This window comes from Xiphophorus couchianus, chromosome 19 (genome assembly GCF_001444195.1).
Source record: "Xiphophorus couchianus chromosome 19, X_couchianus-1.0, whole genome shotgun sequence".
Classification (NCBI taxonomy): Eukaryota; Metazoa; Chordata; class Actinopteri; order Cyprinodontiformes; family Poeciliidae; genus Xiphophorus; species Xiphophorus couchianus.
The window spans coordinates 13,584,624-13,604,475 of NC_040246.1; the positions used below are offsets into that span (position 1 = coordinate 13,584,624).

At 38.5% G+C, this 19,852-nt stretch overlaps 3 protein-coding genes across 7 annotated transcripts in view; 2 read left to right on the plus strand and 1 right to left on the minus strand.

The window, feature by feature from the left end:
• LOC114134562 (probable palmitoyltransferase ZDHHC14) overlaps positions 1-10,291 on the plus strand; it is a 48,757-nt gene extending 38,466 nt beyond the window's left edge. The window contains exons 7-11 of one of the 3 annotated variants that reach the window (XM_028001256.1): positions 258-360; positions 1,336-1,445; positions 3,406-3,511; positions 8,762-8,784; positions 9,247-9,445. In XM_028001256.1, coding sequence (XP_027857057.1) covers positions 258-360; positions 1,336-1,445; positions 3,406-3,511; positions 8,762-8,784; positions 9,247-9,298 — 394 coding nt within the window. In that variant the 3' untranslated portion in view covers positions 9,299-9,445. Of the gene's footprint in view, positions 1-257; positions 361-1,335; positions 1,446-3,405; positions 3,512-8,761; positions 8,785-9,201 lie in introns of all 3 variants that reach the window. The other 2 variants (XM_028001254.1, XM_028001255.1) reach the window with 2 other exon arrangements.
• Positions 10,292-11,447: 1,156 nt separating this feature from the next.
• On the minus strand, positions 11,448-15,321 carry lgals8b (galectin 8b). Of its 2 annotated transcripts, XM_028001258.1 has the most exons (8): positions 15,112-15,321; positions 14,830-14,918; positions 14,134-14,344; positions 13,936-14,055; positions 13,820-13,846; positions 12,823-12,911; positions 12,476-12,641; positions 11,448-12,256 (listed from the first exon to the last, which is right to left on the minus strand). In XM_028001258.1, exons 1-8 carry the CDS (start codon positions 15,148-15,150, stop codon positions 12,107-12,109), a joined length of 891 nt encoding a protein of 296 aa, XP_027857059.1. In that variant the 5' UTR covers positions 15,151-15,321; the 3' UTR covers positions 11,448-12,106. The 2 variants fall into 2 exon arrangements, with proteins under 2 accessions (XP_027857059.1, XP_027857060.1); XM_028001259.1 differs by lacking the exons at positions 13,820-13,846; positions 13,936-14,055.
• Positions 15,322-15,746: 425 nt separating this feature from the next.
• On the plus strand, positions 15,747-18,912 carry LOC114134565 (interferon alpha-inducible protein 27-like protein 2A). 2 transcript variants are annotated; one of them, XM_028001261.1, is made up of 4 exons: positions 15,747-15,861; positions 16,166-16,192; positions 16,558-16,728; positions 18,757-18,912. In XM_028001261.1, exons 1-4 carry the CDS (start codon positions 15,852-15,854, stop codon positions 18,834-18,836), a joined length of 288 nt encoding a protein of 95 aa, XP_027857062.1. In that variant the 5' UTR covers positions 15,747-15,851; the 3' UTR covers positions 18,837-18,912. The 2 variants fall into 2 exon arrangements, with proteins under 2 accessions (XP_027857062.1, XP_027857061.1); XM_028001260.1 differs by lacking the exon at positions 18,757-18,912 and adding an exon at positions 17,175-17,861 and having other exon boundaries at positions 15,751-15,861.
• Positions 18,913-19,852: the final 940 nt, after the last annotated feature.

Genomic DNA, 19,852 nt, shown 5'->3' on the forward strand with positions numbered 1-19,852 from the left:
AAGTGTTTATGTATTGTGGGCTCTCAAGTGAGCACATGAAATGAGTTGCGCTCTACAGCTAGATCCAAATGAACTACTAACTGGGAAGTGTTGGCAAGTGGACGGCCTTCAGGCTGTAGGTCAGTATAGTCTCTGTTACAGCTGCATTTTTATAGTCCATCTTGGCTCCAAATAGGTCTGTTATGTACCAGTCTGAGCTTTTAACATTGTCGTCCGTAGTGTTGTTGAAAATGATTCCTTAACCTTGATGGTGTCACTGTGCTGGAGGTGGTGGTGTGTTTTTTCTCTGTCTGGTCCATAGTGGGCCTCTCAGGCTTCCATACCTACCTGATCAGCTCCAATCAGACCACAAATGAAGATGTGAGTATGAACATTGAATGAGTTTTACAAAAGTATTTATTCAAGGAGATTTGTGATCGATCACAAATCAACATGTTTTGCTCTTGATGTTTTTGGATTAATTAAGTATTATTAAATTTAAATAAAATAGGAGTGGAGATCTTTATACTCACTGTCTGACATTAAATCTGACTAAACCTTTCCTGTTTACCAACATTATTTCTGCTTGCTATATGCACAAATAGAGGGAAATATTTTAGTGAATTTTTCTATTTATTCCATACAATCTCTAGTATTTGGTGGCACTGCCTTTTAAAAAAGACTTAAAATAAAAGCAGGGTTTTTTTCCTAAATCAAAGTAGGATATTTGGAATTGTATTCAGAATTATGTTTATTTTGTTGTTGTTGTTTTTATTAATGCGGGTAGATTGAAAACCTTTAAATGGCTGGATGTACCCAGATCTGTTATAACAAATAAAAATAAATGAGTATTCCCAAAAGAATAAATATAATGTATTAATAATTGATGATGTTTCTGGTGTCAACCCCTGGTTACAACAGGGTCCCACTGCTATTGTAGGTGAAAAAGTCTGCAAGGTTTGGGAACCAGTTATTTAAAGTGTAAAAACTCATGTTTTATGAAAAAGTCCTACTCAAAATGTATCGTTAGTTTGTGTTTATATACTTGACATGAGTAACCTTGCCGTAGGATAGGCTCCACGAGAAATATAGTTTGTTGATGCTCACTCCTAACATGTGCACACAGCTTGAGCTCTGGATTCTTTTCAACTCAGAGCAGAGAAAATGTTATCGCAGCTTGGTGCAGTCCATTCTGCTCGCCACTGCATGTTGTTAATAATGTCAAGGACACTTACTTGAACTCTGTATGTGCCACCAACACTTACAGTGTTGGTGGCACATACAACACTGCATCACATGTTCTGTTTGGACATGACTCTAAATGCCTGCTTGTTTAAGATGTGCCATCTCTTCCAGATAAAAGGGTCGTGGTCTTCTAAAAGAGGGAAGGACAACTACAACCCTTACAGCTCTGGCAATATATTCACCAACTGCTGTATGGCGCTTTGTGGACCCCTGCCACCAAGGTATGACGAGTGTGTCTATGTGTTTTTTATGAGCTTGTTTGCAAGTTTCCAGATGCCCACATTATAACCTGTTCAGCATATACATGGTTGTCACCCGTCATATAAACAGAGCCAATCTATTTCGCAACCACACTGTGAAAGTGACATTTATAGGTCTCACTCAAGATATGTCCTGGATTTTGAGGTCCTTGTCTGTCTTATTTTATGTATTTTTTTCTCTTTTTACTGAAATAATTAACTCCTTTTTTCCCCCCATTGTAATTCTTAGTTTTCTCCAGAGGCCAACTTTGAAACGGTCCATTAAGACTCTGTTTGATGTGAAGAACTTCTTTGAAATGAGCCTCCAGGCAGCCTTTTTCTAAATTTAGCAAAGACGAAACAGGAAGAGTGTAAACAATTTCAGGCCTATTCTAACCACATCCAAGATCAAAGCTTTTTAGACTTGTTAGATTTCATCCTTTTTCTGGTCATTTACGAGCCAGCTGTCACAGCTATGTTTTCCTCTCCATGTGACTTTAAGCACTGCTCATATCCTCATTGCTTCAGTAGTTTGAACAACTGTTCAGATTTCTTTGAAGCTGTGGTTCTTGGTGGCCTTTCCCTGATTACTGAGCACTGACTGAACAGATAGCTGTTATTGAGTGTCTTTCCTGACTGCTGTTCCCTTTTCTTTTTTTTTAAAGAAATGAGACTCAAAAGATGTAAAAAAAAAAAAAAAAAAAACTTTAAACAGTCCAGCACCTTACGAAGGGATGTAAAAGCTCCCTTTGGTAATTTACCACAGTGGTGATTACTGGTTGTGACAAAAATCTGAATCCTTGAAAAGCTGAAGGTGTTCTAAAATTACTACAAACGCCCTAGATTTTGTGGTTCTGTAATATGTTTTGTCATATAAATGTATCCATAGATGCCCACACCATAATGCAAACTAAGAAAAGTTCTGTTGAAGGCTTTTAGAGACTTTCCTAATAAGCCGTTTGGGTGCACTGTGCTCTGGCCATCTCAAGCAATAAATCTCCACTAATGATTCCTGTGGGTGGTGAGGAGAGTCCTCAGTGCACAGGTGGCTGCCATCTGGGCATTTGTGTCTGTGTTTGTGGCCACAGGCACCATGCAGCTGGATCCAACAGTATTATGGGAACGTCTCCCCTCGTCTAAAGTCCAAGCAAGCTGTACCGCCTCTCACATTCTTATGCGCAGATCGTCGTGTAGCATTCTCTGCTGAGACCTTGAATGGTGCCTTTAAATGTGTGTTTTAATGCAACTCAGGCTGCTGCTGCGTTCTCCTTTTAGTTGATTTCTGATTCTGAAAAAAACATTTTTCCCTGCAGCCAACTCAGCCCCACTGAAACTGTCTGTCCAGACTTCCTTGTGTGAAATGATTATCCTGTTTATGCAGTTTAACAACTCTCTAGCTGCATGCTTGTCTGCTAGATATTACTCTGTATCTGATCAACCTCTGTCTGGTTGATAAATGGCCTCTGTGTGCTGTATGTAGCCCATTAGCGCTCACGTGTGCATGTGCATACCAGAGTTCAGCAGGTTGGTGTCTAAGCAGCCGCGTCAGGGCTCTGCAGCATTAACGATGGGACAGAAACAATGATTCACTCCACTGCCCCACTGCAGGACTGCAGTGATTTATCACCAAGTTCTGGTTTTATGGATCTCTGTTGGCGGAAATATGGGGGTCTGTGCTCGCTCAGCCTCTCTCTTGGTCAAGACTTGAATAATAGAGTTTGTGCACAACTTTATGCATCAAAGTATTTACAGTGTTTGCACATAAAGGGTCATTTCACCTGTCATAATTCTCTCTACCTTGAAGGAATTATGACGGTTTATCTAACTTTAATGTCTTATTAGATTATCATGGTTTTAATAAAGATAATCTTGGAATCTTGTTGCTCTACTATGCTGTTTGCTGTGTTACCTTTAGCTCATCTATTCTTGCATTTCTCTGCAGTCTCATTGACAGACGAGGCTTCATCGAAGCAGACGCACCACAGATGGCACCTCCTACCAATGGCATCACAATGTATGGTGCCACCCATTCCCAGCAAAGCCACATGGTAAGACACAGACCTGAGACCCCTCTTGTTTCCTCAGGGAGATTTAATAAAAGTGAAAAATACAGATTTGAGTTTCACCAGTTGATGTGGATGTTTATACAGTTGTGCTCAGCTGGTTTACGTGCAGAGTTTTGTCAAAAATGGAGCAGAGGTGAAAACAGGATCCCCTTGCCATCTCACTATTTCAATTGAACAAATCTTTTCTAATCTCTGTTGCACAGAGCAGCAAACTGCATGTGACGCTTTAGTAACATCGCTCTTGGCAGCTCTGGTCAAAGAATTTAATTTTAAAATGTGAAGATGGTTAAAAATAAATCCTAACTTTTGCAGTTTTTCTAAGGTGTTTTCAAGCAATATGTTCAATATTTCCACAAAGAATGACACTAATTGTGTAAGGAATATTCCTTTTTTATAAAGTAATTTTTTTAAAGATTGAATATTCTTTTGAAGAAAAATGTTTGAAAACTAAAAATAAGAATAAAATTGTTCTTTACTTGAAAAATCTAAATCTTCATATCGTGGGTACGAGTAAAAATAAGCTATTTTTTTCAGATTCCTTTTGAGCACATTATGTTTAGCTGAACCAAAGGCAAAAATGCCTCTCTGGTTTGTTGATTTTGGTTTAGATCAAAGCATATACATATTAGAATTGCTTAGGCCTTGCGTCTGTAATTGCTGTGAAAAGTTGTTTTACAAATCCTAACACAACACACTGCAGTTTGTGGAGGGTACTTAGGATTTGGGAACATTTCATAAAGGTATTACTGGTTTTGAAGAACTCTAAATATGCTAAAATAAGGAAACACTTCTAAGGGTACACACACAGATTTGTGTATTGTTCATAGCTAGATAATTAAAGATAATAAATTGTTTAATTTATTGCTGAACCACACGTTTGGAGCCATGACTTGTGTTCCTGGTGTTTTAGCTGATTTCTTTAGTTTTCTTGTATTTAGTTGATATCACAAGGAAGGAGTGTGTTTGAGGTGTTGCCTTAAAAATGTCTATAGGCGTGCCTCCGATAAACTCAAATAATGTGGATTATTTTATCAGTGGCTTACAAACCCATGACACCATCTTCTGGGTTTTTCCAAGTTGTGTAAAGGTGGGTTAATTTTAGTGTGCAAGCATTAAGTTGCCTTATTTTTCTGGCATATAACAAATATAAATAATTTTGGCGATCGTAACTGACTGAAAACAGGAAAAGTCATGCTTAAATTTGAAGATGTTGCGCATATTTTTACGAAACAACCCAAGATAATTTAAGCTATTTGTCCACATGTGGTTAATTTCACTAAATAACCCACCACACAACAAACTCCACTCATCTTTATTGCTCACATCAGAGAAAGTAAATCTAGTTGGTGTTTCTCTCTAGATTTAAATTGATGGTTTTGCTCTGGATTCCAGCGAGCAAGTCAGCAATAATTTCAGCTGAGTAGGAGACGCTCAGTGTTGCTTGTAAATTAGGTCAACAGAAGCAGTGCTGAGTGTTTTTGGGGTTTTTTCCCTGCCACCACGCTGAAAATCTCCACATTGCAGAGCGACATGAGTTGGACAATGAGTCGGTCCATTGTGCTCCAAAGGTCAACAACCCTTTTCTTTAAAGTAGCGTCAGTTTGGGAGAATGTAGTTGGTGTTGTTCAGGCGATGTCTGTGTCACTCTGACGCTTGAATGGAGGCAACTGGTGTTTACCTCACACATTGCAATCTCGCCTTTTCACTTCTTCCACTGTGCATCACAGTTGCCCTCTTTGTTCTCACCAATCTTGACCTCATCATACTTGCTTTTTCATGAGTGTGAGCTGTCTCAACGTCAGATGTGTGTGTTGGGAGGAAAGCCGAAGGTGCATTCCCCTACGTTAGCGCATCCAGAAATAACGGCCATCCGTCTGCTGTAGCTGGCCTGTAAAACTTGCATTGCATTACAAAAGTTCTTACCAGTCATCCAGACAATAGTCCACTTCTATTATGTAACACCAAGATGTGTTTGGAGCCAAGTAAACAAATCGCAAATGTTCCCTTGTTTTGTCGCATGTTGGGTTTGCCATTTTTAGCGGAGTTTCAAAACGCATCTAGATGTTTCCATTTGTCTGACGATGAAAGCTCCGCTTCCTTGTGATGTGTTTTGTCTGTGAAGCTGCTCAGAAGCCTGACAGGCTGCCATGCAGAGAGGGGCCTTTTAAGCTGTTGCTATGGTAACGATGGATAATATGAAGGCACGTCACACCTTGATAACAAACCCCTCCTTTCTGGATTCGCCTCAGTTGAGGAGAGGCCTAAGCACTTCTTTGTGTCGCCACCTGAACATTGACTCCAGTCTTTAATTAGATAGAATCTAAACATCTACAGTCTCTGAGTAGGATGGAAAAAACCTGTTGTTTATGTCATGATGCAGTTTTCACCCTTACTTCCTTTTACATTGGTCTCTGACACCCAGAGACCAATGTGGTCAACCACTATTTCCGTGTTGATCATTTCACCATGAGAGACTGTTAAACCCACATTATTTTCAGTTTTACTGCTCAATTTCCTTCCTTCAGTTGCATGACTTTTTCTTTGTCATAACAGCTCAGATCTCTAGTGAAAAATGTCACTCAAAAAGAGACAGTTTTTAATTCTAGTTTCTTGCTCAGGCTGGACTCTATAAAGTGTTTATCTTCCATTTAGAAAACCTAAATGGGAGATAAACATCACTGACTTGTGAGTTTTGTCTCATATTAAGACCTTTTTAAATTGAATAACTACAAACTAATAAGTAAGTAAATAAATGGGGAACGGACGTATTGTACTACAGGGTTTCTGCAAGATCTTGTAAAAATATTACATTTTGTAATTCTAATTAAATGGAGGCAAGTTATTGGTACTAGGTCTTAAATTACATTAGTAGAAATATTGAATTTGTACTTTTGTAAGGAAAAATAACTAATTTAAGAAACAAATTTCGTGGTTTGTAGTTCTGGCAGAGGTATGTGGATGTTCTACTGTGAGAATGAAGGAAACAAAAATTCATTCCCAGAAATGCAGCTTTCTCCACTACTGCTAAAACAGATTTATTGAATATTTAGGCAATTAAAATCAACATAGTCTTCTTACATTATTCACCACTGCCTTCTTCAGCCAGGATGGGTTTATTTATATCTAGTTCAGTATTCTGTTAAAATGTGCACCAGTAACTTTTATGAAACTAACTGCTCAGGGTTTGGCTGAAGTTTGACCGCTTTGGTCTAAAGCTCACTTGCCAAAGCACACAAATTTAGGTTTAAAAATGTTTTCTTGCCTTGTGAAGTTAAATATGCATTATTAGTTCAGTTATTTAAATTTAAATTGGTCTGATTTCAAACTTCTCTTTAAAGATTTAACTCCAAGTTCCCTGCAAAAACCTTGTAATAGCTCTGAAGTGTGAACATCTGACTTGTTGCATCACGTTTTTTGTCATTTTATTTATTCTCAGAGGAATTTATTGGTATTAATTTCTCAAACCTTCTAGATAGTACAGCTGTGATGGAACTACAAGGCCCTTAAGACAAAGCAACAAATAAACATGTCAAAGTGATTTTATTGCTGAGTTTGCTGCCTTTCCCAAACCCTCTCAAGAGAATTTATGTACAAGATTTGGCTTGAAAATCTTTTATAGATTTTAAGACGTATAAATCTGATCAATCTTACTGTATAAAAGGAGTTGAAGTAAAAGAAATGCAACCACATGCCAGAGGTTTTAAAATGCCAACATACCACTGCAGAATATATTATACTCACTACTAATATTAAATTATATTAGTGAAGATCTTTAATTCACAATGGATTTAAAAATAAATAAATCTTCACCAGAAACCTTTGTAATGCATTTTTTAAGTGGTCTTTTCAAATGAATATCTTGGATCTCAATTTATGACTCTGAAGCGATCGGATACATGACAACGATCTATAATGAAACAAACAAAAAAAAGAAAAATACTGAGAAATGAATTCCATGCTGCAGTCTGACTATGCCGTTTTCCAAGGGTAATCGGTGAAACTGAGTGAAGTTGGGATGCAGAGGAGAACCATAAATAAAAGCTTAAGTTCTTAAATATAAACGTTTGTTGTGTCATCATGGCTGCATGTCAGCAAACCAAAACACATTTTCTCTGGATCACCTGCAGTTCAAGGCTGGTTTGAGCAGTCTTGTCCCTGCTTGTTCTGTCGATTCCTTCTAAGGGAAAGTGCTGAGGCGCTTGGTTAATATTGTTTATAAGGAAAGTAAAATTAAGTGATGTTTGACTTTCTTTTTCTACTTAAAGGTGCGAACACAGCAGACTGAGGTTTCTGTATTGCACATAGAATGCGGCACTTTTCATAACATTAAAAACCACAAACTTGCCTGTATTTTGTTTGGATTTCACGTGTGAAGAATTGTGTAGTGAATAAACAAATATTCGTGGCTGTGTCAATTTTTTAACAAATAAAAATCCAAATTCTGTGAGGTCAATTTATTTTCAACTCACCGTTGAAAATAAACATTGACCTATAGTTATGATAATACCTATAGGTACTTTTGGGGTATATCTTAATCAGTTTGCACATTGGAGCTGAAATTGTTGCCCATTATGTCTGTACTTTAACTAGAACTATGAACATGCTTTGATCTAAACCACTGGGTTTCTGGGTACTTCTTCAGAAGCTTCCCTGCAGAACTAAATCTTTTGCAGCATCTAACACTTTATTCCCTGCGACATGCAGTGCTTTTCTTTCCACACATACAGTAGGGACTTTGTATATAGGCAAAAAAATCTGTTTCTGTTTCTTTATATGAAGCTCTTCTTGTCAAACCTCTACGTTTATGTCGATGCCCATTTTAGCATGCCATGCTCTGTCTAGATGATTGAATAATGCTCTGAGAGATTCAGAGATTGGGATGTTTTAAAAACTTCTCCACAACTTTATCCCTGACCTGCTGCGTGCGTTAGTCTTTTTACTACGTAGATAAGTTCTGAAACTTGCTCTGGATTTTATTTTAGGAACATCAGAGTAAATGGAGGTGAATTCAAATGCTGAAAACTTCAGCTTTAATTTGGAAAAACATTTTGAAAACCATGTATTCCTTTTCTTCTAGTTCACAACAATGTACATGTTTGTTGGTTAAAATCCCAGTTAAATACATCTGACCACAACATGTGAAAACCTATAAAGAGCCATTAATAGAAATGTTATTGGGGGGGAAACGAGTTTTGTTGTTTTGGAGTCACAAGTGTCATCTGTTCTTTTTAGGTCAGTGACATTGAGACAGAAAGGTGAGCAGTTGAGGCCTGACCTTTGCTCTTTTCGTCAGAAGGTCTCTTGAGTGCTGTGGAATGAAAGGCTGTCACCTTTGTTCAGCTGATGATTACACTCTGGTGATAACTGGCTGTTGGGGTTTAAGCTAATTCTGTAGCAAAGTTGAAGTCCTAACCCAGACCGATACATTACAGATAAATAAACCATGAAGTGGGGATTGAGTAGCTCTGCCTTTGGGTTTTCTCTTTTGTGTTTTCTGCATTTCTAACAATGCTACTAACATTTATTTCTCTTTCTCCCTCTTATCCAATCACCTCCCCCTTCATGTTCTGATTTCCTTCATTTCTCCTGTCGTCTGTATGGTGTCTTGTCTGTCTTTGTGCGTTGTACACCCCCGCCACCCCCTTGCATGTTGTTGTTTTGTTTTTCCTCAGTGTGATCAAGACCAGTGCATTCAGAGCACCAAATTCGTTTTGCAGGCTGCCGCCACCCCCCTCCTCCAGCAGCAAAGCAGCGAGCCAGTCATCATAACGTCTTCCCCTGAAAACGGGACGTCTCTGCCCGCCCGGGCCTCCCTCACGCTGGGCGGGCCTTGCACCTCGCTGCCCCTTGGCCAGCCAACCCCGCCGACGTCCACTCCCAGCCTGAGCTGCCACGAGGCCGCAGACATGCTGCCGATCCACGGACACACACTAAACCACACGCACCCCCTCCAGGAGCAGGCAGCCGTCCACCACTATCTCACGCCAGAGGAAGTGCCATCACCGCCGGGCATGCTTCACTGCGGCAGCCCGCTGGGCCACAGCCACACGGTGCAGGCCAGTTTCTACAACCCGGCCAGCCAAGACTCGTTACACGAGGACTCGGTCAGGGGGTTGGTGAAGCTCAGCTCTGTCTGACAGTGGGATATATAAACCCAACTCCTTCTGAAGACTTAAAACTCTCCTGAGCTGCTTTGGTATTGGCTGACTTCCTCTTGAATTACAGACTCCAGCTGCTAGAACTGTGTTGAAGCTATCTGAAGTGCAGAAAAACGTGTTTTCCTCAGCCATCATGTTGCCAAACCTGTCTGCTGGAACTGTGAGAGAAAAGTTACAGCTTGTGTGTGACAACTCAGAGATAAACTGTTGGGTTTATTTTGTACTTCAAGGGAAGATTAGACAACTTTAATTTGATAATCTGCAAACTGGACTTTGCTTTTCAAAGCGGTATCTATGCCTGTAAGCCATTTTGAGCAAAAACAAAGGAACTGATTCAACACTTCAGGTCAGAAAGCTGCATTTCTGCCACTGGATCGGACCGGATTTTTGTTAAATATAATTGAACCGACTTGCCTGTTGCTGATCTGACCATGTCTCCTGCCTTTATTCTCAGCATTGTGATGGTTTATGTCATTATGTTGCATATCATCCTGCTTTTTCTATGTAAAAGAAATCAAAGACTGTTGAACTGTACCATAGTTACTACAACTCTTACAAATTATATTTCCTGTGGATATTAATAAAACACCAACTTTTTACCAGATTCTAGTGCATATAAATTTAAAGCATGAGTGTGTATGGTGAGTTCGTATTGTGCCCACTCATTTTAAGATCAGACCAGTAGTTTCCAGAGGAAGGTAAAAACTATTAGCTCTCTGCTGCCACTTTGTGGTTGATCATGCGTACTGCAGGTAACAGCGTTGTTTGTATCAGCAGGGTTAAATATAGAGATGTTCCCTTTCAGCTCGGAGTCCAACCTCAGGATCAGTGAGTATGTCGTGTCTGCTGCGTGTTGACCTTGTGGTCAGCCTGTTGCATCTGTTGGTTCTCCTTTCTGGTTGTCCTACTTTCTGGAGAAGTTTGAAACTGATATCAGTTATTTTTTCTAGGTCTGGGTAAATATGGACAGACCAGGCAGAAAGATTTGTATTTCTTGACACATTTTCTAAACGTTATAACATTTGTTCCACTTTAATTCTTCCATGTTTTTCATCCTTCATCACTTCTGTCTTCCAAACCAAAGAAATATGGACTTTCACTACTTCACAGCCAGATCTGGATGATAATTATTTCCATACTTTATTCTCTCTGTCAAAATGTAGTGATCTTACCTCCTTGTGTGTTCCCTCCATCTCTCTCTCTTTATATTATTTTTTATCTTTTTCCTCTTTGTCCTTGTGGTCCCTCTTTGCCTTCTGTCGTCTGAATCCTTGTATCCATTCATCCTTCCAGTTTCTGGATATTCAATGTCCCATGTAAAAAACCTACTATACTTTCATATTGAACATTTCATATTTTAAAATTGACGTAAAGGATTGAAGAGCTTTCACATATTTTTTGTGTGTAAATATTCTACTGTGTTCATCCTTCTTGTCTGTCACTTTTCTGTCCTTCCTGTCTTCAATGTTTGCAGGTTTAATGTTAAAGTCTTAGTTTCACAGTTAGATCTGCAGTGTTTTCAAAATCAACCTTTCTGCTAGTCTGAGTTTAGAATTGGTTAGTAAACATGTATTCAGCTAAACAATAAAGTAAGCAGTACAGAAATTTTCAGTCAAAGCAGAGAGCCGTGGAGTTCAATGATTCTGCATTTCACCTTAGGCCTTACAGTTTGTGGTAAAAGCACACAACTTAAGAGTTGTGCCGTTGTGTAGCAGCAGCTGTAATTTTTAAAGCTTAAACTCAAACCCAAGAATACAAAATATCAGTAAGACATTCGGTTGTCTTTTATTTATCAAAACATGGAGGATACAAGAGCCATTTCTCTTCTTCACTACAGAAGGCAATACAGACAATCCAGAATTGATATCTATTTTTGACTTTAGAGATATATTAGATTTTAAATAGTCACCCTGGAACACAGATTATTTAATATTGGCTGAGTCTTCACATGATGAGTCGTTGTATGAAGTGCATCTGATATTTCTACAGAAATTAAACAAGTTTATTTGAAAAGGATAAAGAACGGGCTCTTTTAAATTCGAAAATTAGTTTTTTGATAAAATACGTTAATGAAATGTAAACTACAATCGTGCACAATGATGGTGCAAAGATGAGATTAGTTATACAGATGTTTTGTTTTTCTGTATTGCACATTGCACCAAAAAACGAATATTCATTGTCTCCGTTTAAAACCTGAATATAATTTAAATTATAAGCTAAGCTTAAGTGCTTAAATATGTGTGTCCTGTTTTCTGTCATCAATGAATCTGTCCAATCAGGACCACAAAGACGAACCTCATCAACCACAATAACAGTGCTAGATTAGCTTAGACCTGAAATTCAAACCTGACGTCTATCCTGTGGGTCAAATAAACTTGTAAGCTAACTGAACCCTGACCAATAACGCGTTGGCTTTGAGTCACCATAACTTCACATCATTGAGCTCCAGGTCTCCCATGATCTCCAGCTGGTCGATGCTGCTCAGGTCCTGCACCCGGTGCCTGAACTCGAACAGGTGTGACCCGTTCACTGCCAGCTTGAACTGATGGGGCTGACAGAGCAGGAGCATCTGGAGAGGGAAGAAATGTTGAGGAATACTAATCCAGAACGCACCGAGGTGAAAGTTCAAAGATGAACTGACCAGAATTGGGCCACTTTTTTTTTGTCGTCAGTGAATGATTCTGTTTTCATTTGTAATATTTATGTGGTCAATGATAGCTCTTAAGGTAAAAATGGGAAAACTAATTTGTGCGTCTCTAAAATCTTGAAAGTTGCTGATTTCTCCTACCTCAAAGTATTCGCCCGGCGAGAAGGGAAAGAAGGGCAGCTCCCTCTCCTCCTGACCCCAGGATCCGTCCAGGTACGAGTTCCTGATGAACACGCCCGACTTCATCCGGGGGTTCAGATGGAGAGCAATGTTCTCCGTCTTGCTGTTGCAGAGGTTGACAGTGAAACTGGAACACAGGTAAAAATATTTATTTCTTTTTTATAGAATGTAATGGATATTAGATTTAGAAAAAAAAAGTCTTACTAAAATAATTCAGCTACATCACACAATTTGTATTATTCCATAGAATGTTAATAATTGTAATGTGACAAATGAAAAGTTCAAAGAATTTGAATACATTTGCATACCTGTGAGGGTACATGCTGACCTGTCCTTTTATTGTGATGTGCTGTCCTGGGTTCAGTCCTTTGAGTATACTGCCTTTGTAAGGAAGACCCTGTAACAACAACGTTAACTGTCGCTATTATTTTTCTCCAAGTTTGTCACATGAGCTTCTATGACTGAGCTGCATATGGAAAGTATTCACAGCGCTTCATTTTATGTCAGTCTTATTCCAAGTTGTACTAACCTCATGTCTCAATTCTACATACAAAGGCTCCATTATGACAATGTGGAAAAAAAGTTTAAAAGGCTGTGAATAAATGTGATTTCTTGGTTTTATAGTTTTGCAAAAAGCTCCACAATGTCATAATGGGGTATTTGGTGTGTAGAAGTTTTATGCAATAGATTAATTTATTACAATTAGGAATAAGTTTGTAATGTAACAAATTAAAGAAAAACAAAGTGCTGTGTATCCTTTCCGGATGCACAGCGCATCCGCTATTTACACGTAGCGCAAATATAAAGTTAAGGGCCTGTATTCTCAGAGTTTTAGATTAAGAGTGACCGATTCAGCTGCTGAGAGTGACTATGAGAGTGACTATGTCTTAGTGAAGGACGTGATTGACCGCGTGACACTGTCTACTACGGTTGATACACAAAACAATTTTTTTTTAAAATTTAAAAAATACGCACCTTGTAATCAGTTGATAGAATTAACCAATCATTGAGTTTAGACTAGGTTTTAAAAGAAAGTATGATGATGAAACTTTGAAAAATTGAATTATTCACCACGCAACAACCATAGCAACTATAGCTTATTTACATCATCCTTACTTTGATTTGTAGGATTCATTGAGAATACCTGCCCAAAGAAACTGTAATAAAGTCTACAGCATGGTAAATAAACTTGGGTGACCACAGACCCATAAACATTCAGGACGTGTGATGCAGTTTTTATTGCGTCATAAGACACCAAGAAAATTCTAACTTCATGGACCCGCTAAAAAAACAGAAGAAACTCACCAAATCACCTGACTCTGAGTATATTGCCTAAAAGAGAAAAACATGTTTAGAAATGATTCAGAAGAAAAAGAGAGAGAGAGAAAAAAAAAAAAGAAAATTAGAAAGGAGTTAGTTACTGAGTTTGGGATATAGCCAATAGCGTGAACCCTGACATTCCCAGAAATAGAAAACGTGTCGACCCTGGTCAGAGGAATTCTGTGTTTGTATTCCAGCAGGTGAGTACCATTTACTGCCACCTACAGGTAAAGCCAGACATTCAGTTAGTTTATGTTCTTCAGCTACAGCACACACAGGCTGATGTAGGGCTGCTTCACCTTAAAGCCATTCTTGTTTACTAGAATGATGGTCTCGAAGGGGGCTCCACGTTTGTAGGGCAGCTGGTGGAGCGTCTCCTCTTTACCCCACTCCTCCTGCAGCAGAGAGTTACAGACCACACAAGGGGAGTCACTGAAACGAGGGCTGAAGTGGAGAGCGACGTCTGAGCGTGGTTTGGTGCTGCAGCCGCTTGACAGGTCCACCTGAAACCTGCAGAGAGGACGAACACACAAAGTCATGGTTAAAGTTATAAACACACGCTCAGGCACATACATACATCCATTTAAACTTCTCAGCAGTGCCACAGGATGATGGTGTCCATGCCATGCTGCACTGATGCAGTAATTCATGCAACAGGATTCTTGTATTGAGTGCATATACTCTCCACAGTGTATATGCTGTGTATATGCTTTTTTAGTAGGCTGACATACATTTGTTGCAATTCCCTTTTCACTGAACTAAGTCAAGTTTTCAAAGATCAAATCAAAATCAAATTTTATTTGTACAGCATATTTCAGCAGCAAAGCATTTCAAAGTGCTTTACGTCATTATTAAATATACTCTAATTTATGCAGAATCACCAATAGGTGTGGAAAGTTGGGAAGGCTCTAGTAAAAAGGTTCGAGTTTAAATGTTTCTGAACACAACAGACAGCTCTATAAATGCCATCTGCTCAGTTTGATTGGAAAAATCACCTGTCAGCTTCTGGTGGCACAGTACCCTGGATGATGATGATCTCCCCTGGATGCAGGCCTCCAGGTATGGGACCAGTGTACGGGATCACCTAAAAAGGAAAGTAAAGTTAAAACCACTGTGTCTACACTGACGGTCTGGCTTCTGCTTAATATTTGAGAGCTAAAACGTCCCTCATACTCGAGACAGATTAATCAAATGAGAACAGTAGCGGCTTAAGCTGAGAAATTACGAGAGTTCATTAGGAACGGCTGTGAACATCAACAATAAACGAAACCTCTTACCGGATCCAGAACGGTGTGTTTTGCATTGGCCACAGACATCGAGCCCCGGGTTTCCTGACAAACTGCAGCGGGTGACGGACAGCTGACAGTCGGTGGTTTCTGCAGCAAACAGCGGCAGCTTTGGGCTTTGCTGCGCTACCAGCTGATGGTACCAGTGGCCATATTTACTCCATCAACGAGCAGCGCATGCGCACAATCTACCATGTGATCAGCCTTACATATGAAAACAGCAGACTTGTTTTTATATGCTCAGCTACTGCTGCTCAGAAAACAACACGTATGCTTGAAAATAATCTGAATGTGTGCTAAAAGTTTGAAGCAAGTTCCTTTGCAGCCAAACAGTCAACAAAAAAAGAAATAAGAATAAAAGACGAGATATTAATTACAATATTGGCAAAGGAGAGCGTGTCTCCTCTGTTTTTTATTAGGTAACTAATATTTAAGTTGTATTTGAGAACATTGGGAACAATCTAAAATAAATAAATGAAATTAGCTGTCCATGGAAGGTGGCTTTGTTATACATTTAAGAATTTTTTAGAAAGTGTTTACTGTTCTACATTGAATAAAAATCAATGTAGACTTTTTATCCTCGACTAGCAACATGTTTTTGCTTTATTTCAGAATGCCGAGTTGCATTGAATGCAACAGGAATTAGAACAGTTGTCTAAAATAGCACTTGTCGGTTGCGAGAACAGGTTTCTCTGTCTGCTGGTAACAAACAAACTGCTTAAGAGCAAGTTATGGGTCTTGGTAAGTGTGTTGAGTAGAATATACTTTATTCTTTGCAATGATATAGATACTGTTTATTATTTATTATTTTGTCAGAAGCGGTTTAGACTACTAATAGGGGTTCCCAATATTTTTTGAAGACGTGAGACGCTCAGGACCTCAGGTTCAGGTTCAGGTTCAGCCCAGAACCGCAGCTTAGTCCACCCAGATGAGAACTGCTGATAGAGATTCCTTATATAATTTATATTATTATACAATTTGTATATGAATCTATTATTATTTTACTACACTTTACATTTTCTATTTTATTTTTCTTTTTTAACAGAAACTGCTGCCATCACAGGAGGAGCAGGTAGATGCCCGGGTTTATCAATTTCTTCATGCCATAACAGGACAAATGGGGCTACACATATTATTTGTAATATCTAGTTTTGCAACCTTGTGAAAAAAGTTAGATAATTTTAAGTTTGTGCATCTTTTTTTTCTTTAAAAAAAAAGTGTGAACATCTGATTACAGGTGCAAGGACAAAATCTTTTTAGATCTCATCCTGATGAGATGAGGACCTATCAAAGGTCACTCAGGACACATATTGCGTTTAGAGCTTCCTGGAAATAAAGCATCAACTCCGTTTGGCTTCAAATGAAATAATTTTCTTGGTGAACTCACAGGAATATCAACATATATTCTAACATCAGTAAAATGTGCTTTGCATGCAGTAGGAGCAATGGGTGCAGTGCTCATGGCTCCTGTGGCCTTGAGTGTCATCGGTTTCACCTCAGCTGGGATAGCAGCGGGCTCCTACGCTGCAAGCATGATGTCTGCTGCTGCCACCGCTAACGGAGGAGGGGTGGCAGCAGGAAGCCTGGTGGCGATTCTACAATCTGCAGGTATCTAATGCTGTAGTCAACGCTATAGTTGATTTGATTCTAGTTTTAAGAATTTTGCTTGCCTTTTTAAACTAGATAAAATACTGTTCTGCTCAAAATAGCAGCTACTTTTCTAGTAGTAGCAACAGCAGGGATTTATTTCATTTAACTTTATACAGTTGACACACCCTAATCTCCTACTGTGTTTGTTAATATTGCACTTTTTCCAACATCCATAAACAAGGAAGCAGCAAATACACATTTCTTCCTGTTCACATCAAATGGGGAACATTTGAAATTTATACTGGCATTAATAAGGCTTATCACACAACTATGTTTACTGTAACCTGACTTCAGCTTCGCAAACTCTGCTTAAAAAAAAAGAAGAAACCCGCTAGAGCTTATGTTTTTCCCCTTACAACTTCAATAATCCTGTTTGGTTAGTTTATGGGCTTTTTTCCCTACAGGTGCATCTGGTTTTACAGCGTTCGCCAACACTGTTGTGGCCAGCATTGGAGATGCTCTTGGAACCTTTGTTGGAGCTGGATTTGGATGGCTGTCAAACATCTTTCAGAAACGAAGGGAACAAAAAAAAAGGGAGGAACAGATGGAAGCCTTTCTGTTTGGCATCGCTGCAGGAGCTTTATTTTTGTGGTCAATACGTTAATTATTATTCTTGCTTTCCCAGTATTGGTGACCCACGCTATACATTTGATTGGTGGGGAGCTAAAAGAGCCACTTCATCATCTCATTTCTGTTTCGTTGGTGCTCCAGTTAACCAAATGAGACAGAAATCAAATTTCATTAATATCTTTACATAAAGTTTAAAATATATTATTACCCTGTGTGATGCATCAATACAAAGCATAGTTGTGAAATAGAAGAATCATGATTCATGGCTATAATTGGCAATAATGTAAAACAAAATTTGTATACATTCCCCTCTGGGTCTGTATTTTTTTTTTCCTGAGCTGCCTTGCGCTACAGATTTGAAATTACCTTTTTGATTTTGCTTTTTTTCAGTTGAAACCATAAATTTACATGTAGCAAATAAGCATATGTAAACTTCTGGTTTCAACTGTACATGGAATCTTACATATTTAAGGAAAATAATCCCTTACTACCTGAATAAAGAAAATATTTATTCCGGTAAATGGTATGGAGTGTCGTGTGTCGTGTTTGGCCTCCCTCCCATGGGAAGTCCAAGTTGAAGGAGTATTTAAATAACAAAAATGTTTTGAAATAACAAAAGGTTATGTGAAATTAGGAAATATTATTTTGACTGGCCTACAGTGTAAAAGTACTGTGAAGTAGCATTACTTATTGGTAATTGTAACAATAATCAGTAACAATCATGTTTAGTGTATTTGCGAATTAGAAATGACCTATAAGCTCAGTTAAAGTTGGTCAGAGTTTAATGAAGGTTGTTGACCTGTAGAGGTGTAATGTGTCTCAAGTAGATGGGAGAGGAAAGGTTGGGAAAAAGAGGAACTGAAAGGAGAACAAGGGTGATCAACCGGAGTGCGCAGCACATTCTCATGACCAGTTGGGAGTGAGAATGGGTTGGAGTGCGAGAGGGCGGGACAAAAACACAACAGGAATTAATTAACACACTAATGCACCACTTTATTTTGAAACAGGATTATTTGGATTTGTTTTTCCAATAAAATTTGGAACAAATTTCCTGAATAAAACTGGTTGTGTCATTGTTGCTCAGATATTCATAGTGATGCCTATTAATCCCAGTTGTAGTAGTTACATTTACTTGCATAATTTTTACTTTTAGGAGTAATTTTACTAAATTTACTTTAAATTTTGTACAATTTCTACATAATCTTCTCACTGCAATGAACTTCATTTGATAATAAACATTTTAAGGCAAAATGCATACGATACAGACATACCTCTAAACTTTCTTTTAAAATGATTGTACATATAAGCTTTGCTATTTTCTGTCTGCTGAACCAGCTGCGCCACTAGAGCTTATGTTTTTCCTCTTACAACTTCAATAATCCTGTTTGGTTAGTTTATGGGCTTTTTGCCCTGCAGGTGCATCTGGTTTTACAGCGATCGCCAACACTGTTGTGGCCAGCATTGGAGGTGCTGGCCACACTGAAAACGCATGTTAATGAAGTACGTTAACCTGTATTGTAAGTATTGGTGTAAAAAATCTTAACAGGAAAAAAGGATTTGAACATTTTCTTCTGCTAGAAATTTATTGCTATTTTTTGCATAATTTTTTTTCACTTGTCTTTAAAATATCAGAAAATTTACGGTGGCCGACAGGTGCAAATGCGCAGCAAAAGAGAAAACATGCAAACAAACAAAAAGCACGCGCATAAATTAAATGCGGCAAGCAAACCGCGAATAAAATGCAGCAAACAAAAAGAGAGACGCAAACAAAAAAGAAGACACCCCCGAATGAAATGCAGCAAACAAAAAGTGAGACGCAAACAAAAAAGAAGACACACCCGAATGAAATGCAGCAAACAAAAAGTGAGACGCAAACAAAAAAGAAGACACACCCGAATGAAATGCAGCAAACAAAAAGTGAGACGCAAACAAAAAAGAAGACACACCCGAATGAAATGCAGCAAACAAAAAGTGTTGAAAACGGAAGTGCTCCAGACCACTAGGGGGAGTCAAAGAAAATAGTATTCATTTCTATGGGACCAGATGCAAGATTCAGAGAAAGAAATTTGAAAGAAAGTAAAGGTACGTATAACTATATTTCTTTTCAGAAATATAGTTATACGTACTATATAACTATATTTAGTACGTATAAATACTATACGTACTTTTACGTATAGTATTTATACGTATCTATATTATAAAAAGATACGCCTTCTTTTATAATATTATAGAATAACAGAATATATTATAGAATAACAGAATAATTTATGGGTAGCGTGATAGACTTTGTGTCAGTCATACCGTTCTGGGCTCGGTCTCGATTTTCTTTGACTCCCCCTAGTGGTCTGGAGCACTTCCGTTTTCAACACTTTTTGTTTGCTGCATTTCATTCGGGGGTGTCTTCTTTTTTGTTTGCGTCTCTCTTTTTGTTTGCTGCATTTAATTTGTGCGCGTGTTTTTTGTTTGTTTGCATGTTTTCTCTTTTGCTGCGCATTTGCACCTGTCGGCCACC

Excerpts from the sequence above, each read along its gene's own strand:
- lgals8b (XM_028001258.1), bottom strand. The coding sequence starts at position 15,150 with ATGTCTGTGGCCAATGCAAAACACACCGTTCTGGATCCG. Across the intron at positions 14,919-15,111 it reads AACACACCGTTCTGGATCCG|GTGATCCCGTACACTGGTCC; the intron begins GTAAGAGGTTTC and ends TTTCCTTTTTAG. Across the intron at positions 12,257-12,475 it reads CGCCGGGCGAATACTTTGAG|ATGCTCCTGCTCTGTCAGCC; the intron begins GTAGGAGAAATC and ends TTCCCTCTCCAG.
- LOC114134565 (XM_028001260.1), top strand. Across the intron at positions 16,193-16,557 it reads TGCCATCACAGGAGGAGCAG|TAGGAGCAATGGGTGCAGTG; the intron begins GTAGATGCCCGG and ends CTTTGCATGCAG. Across the intron at positions 16,729-17,174 it reads GGCGATTCTACAATCTGCAG|GTGCATCTGGTTTTACAGCG; the intron begins GTATCTAATGCT and ends TTTTCCCTACAG.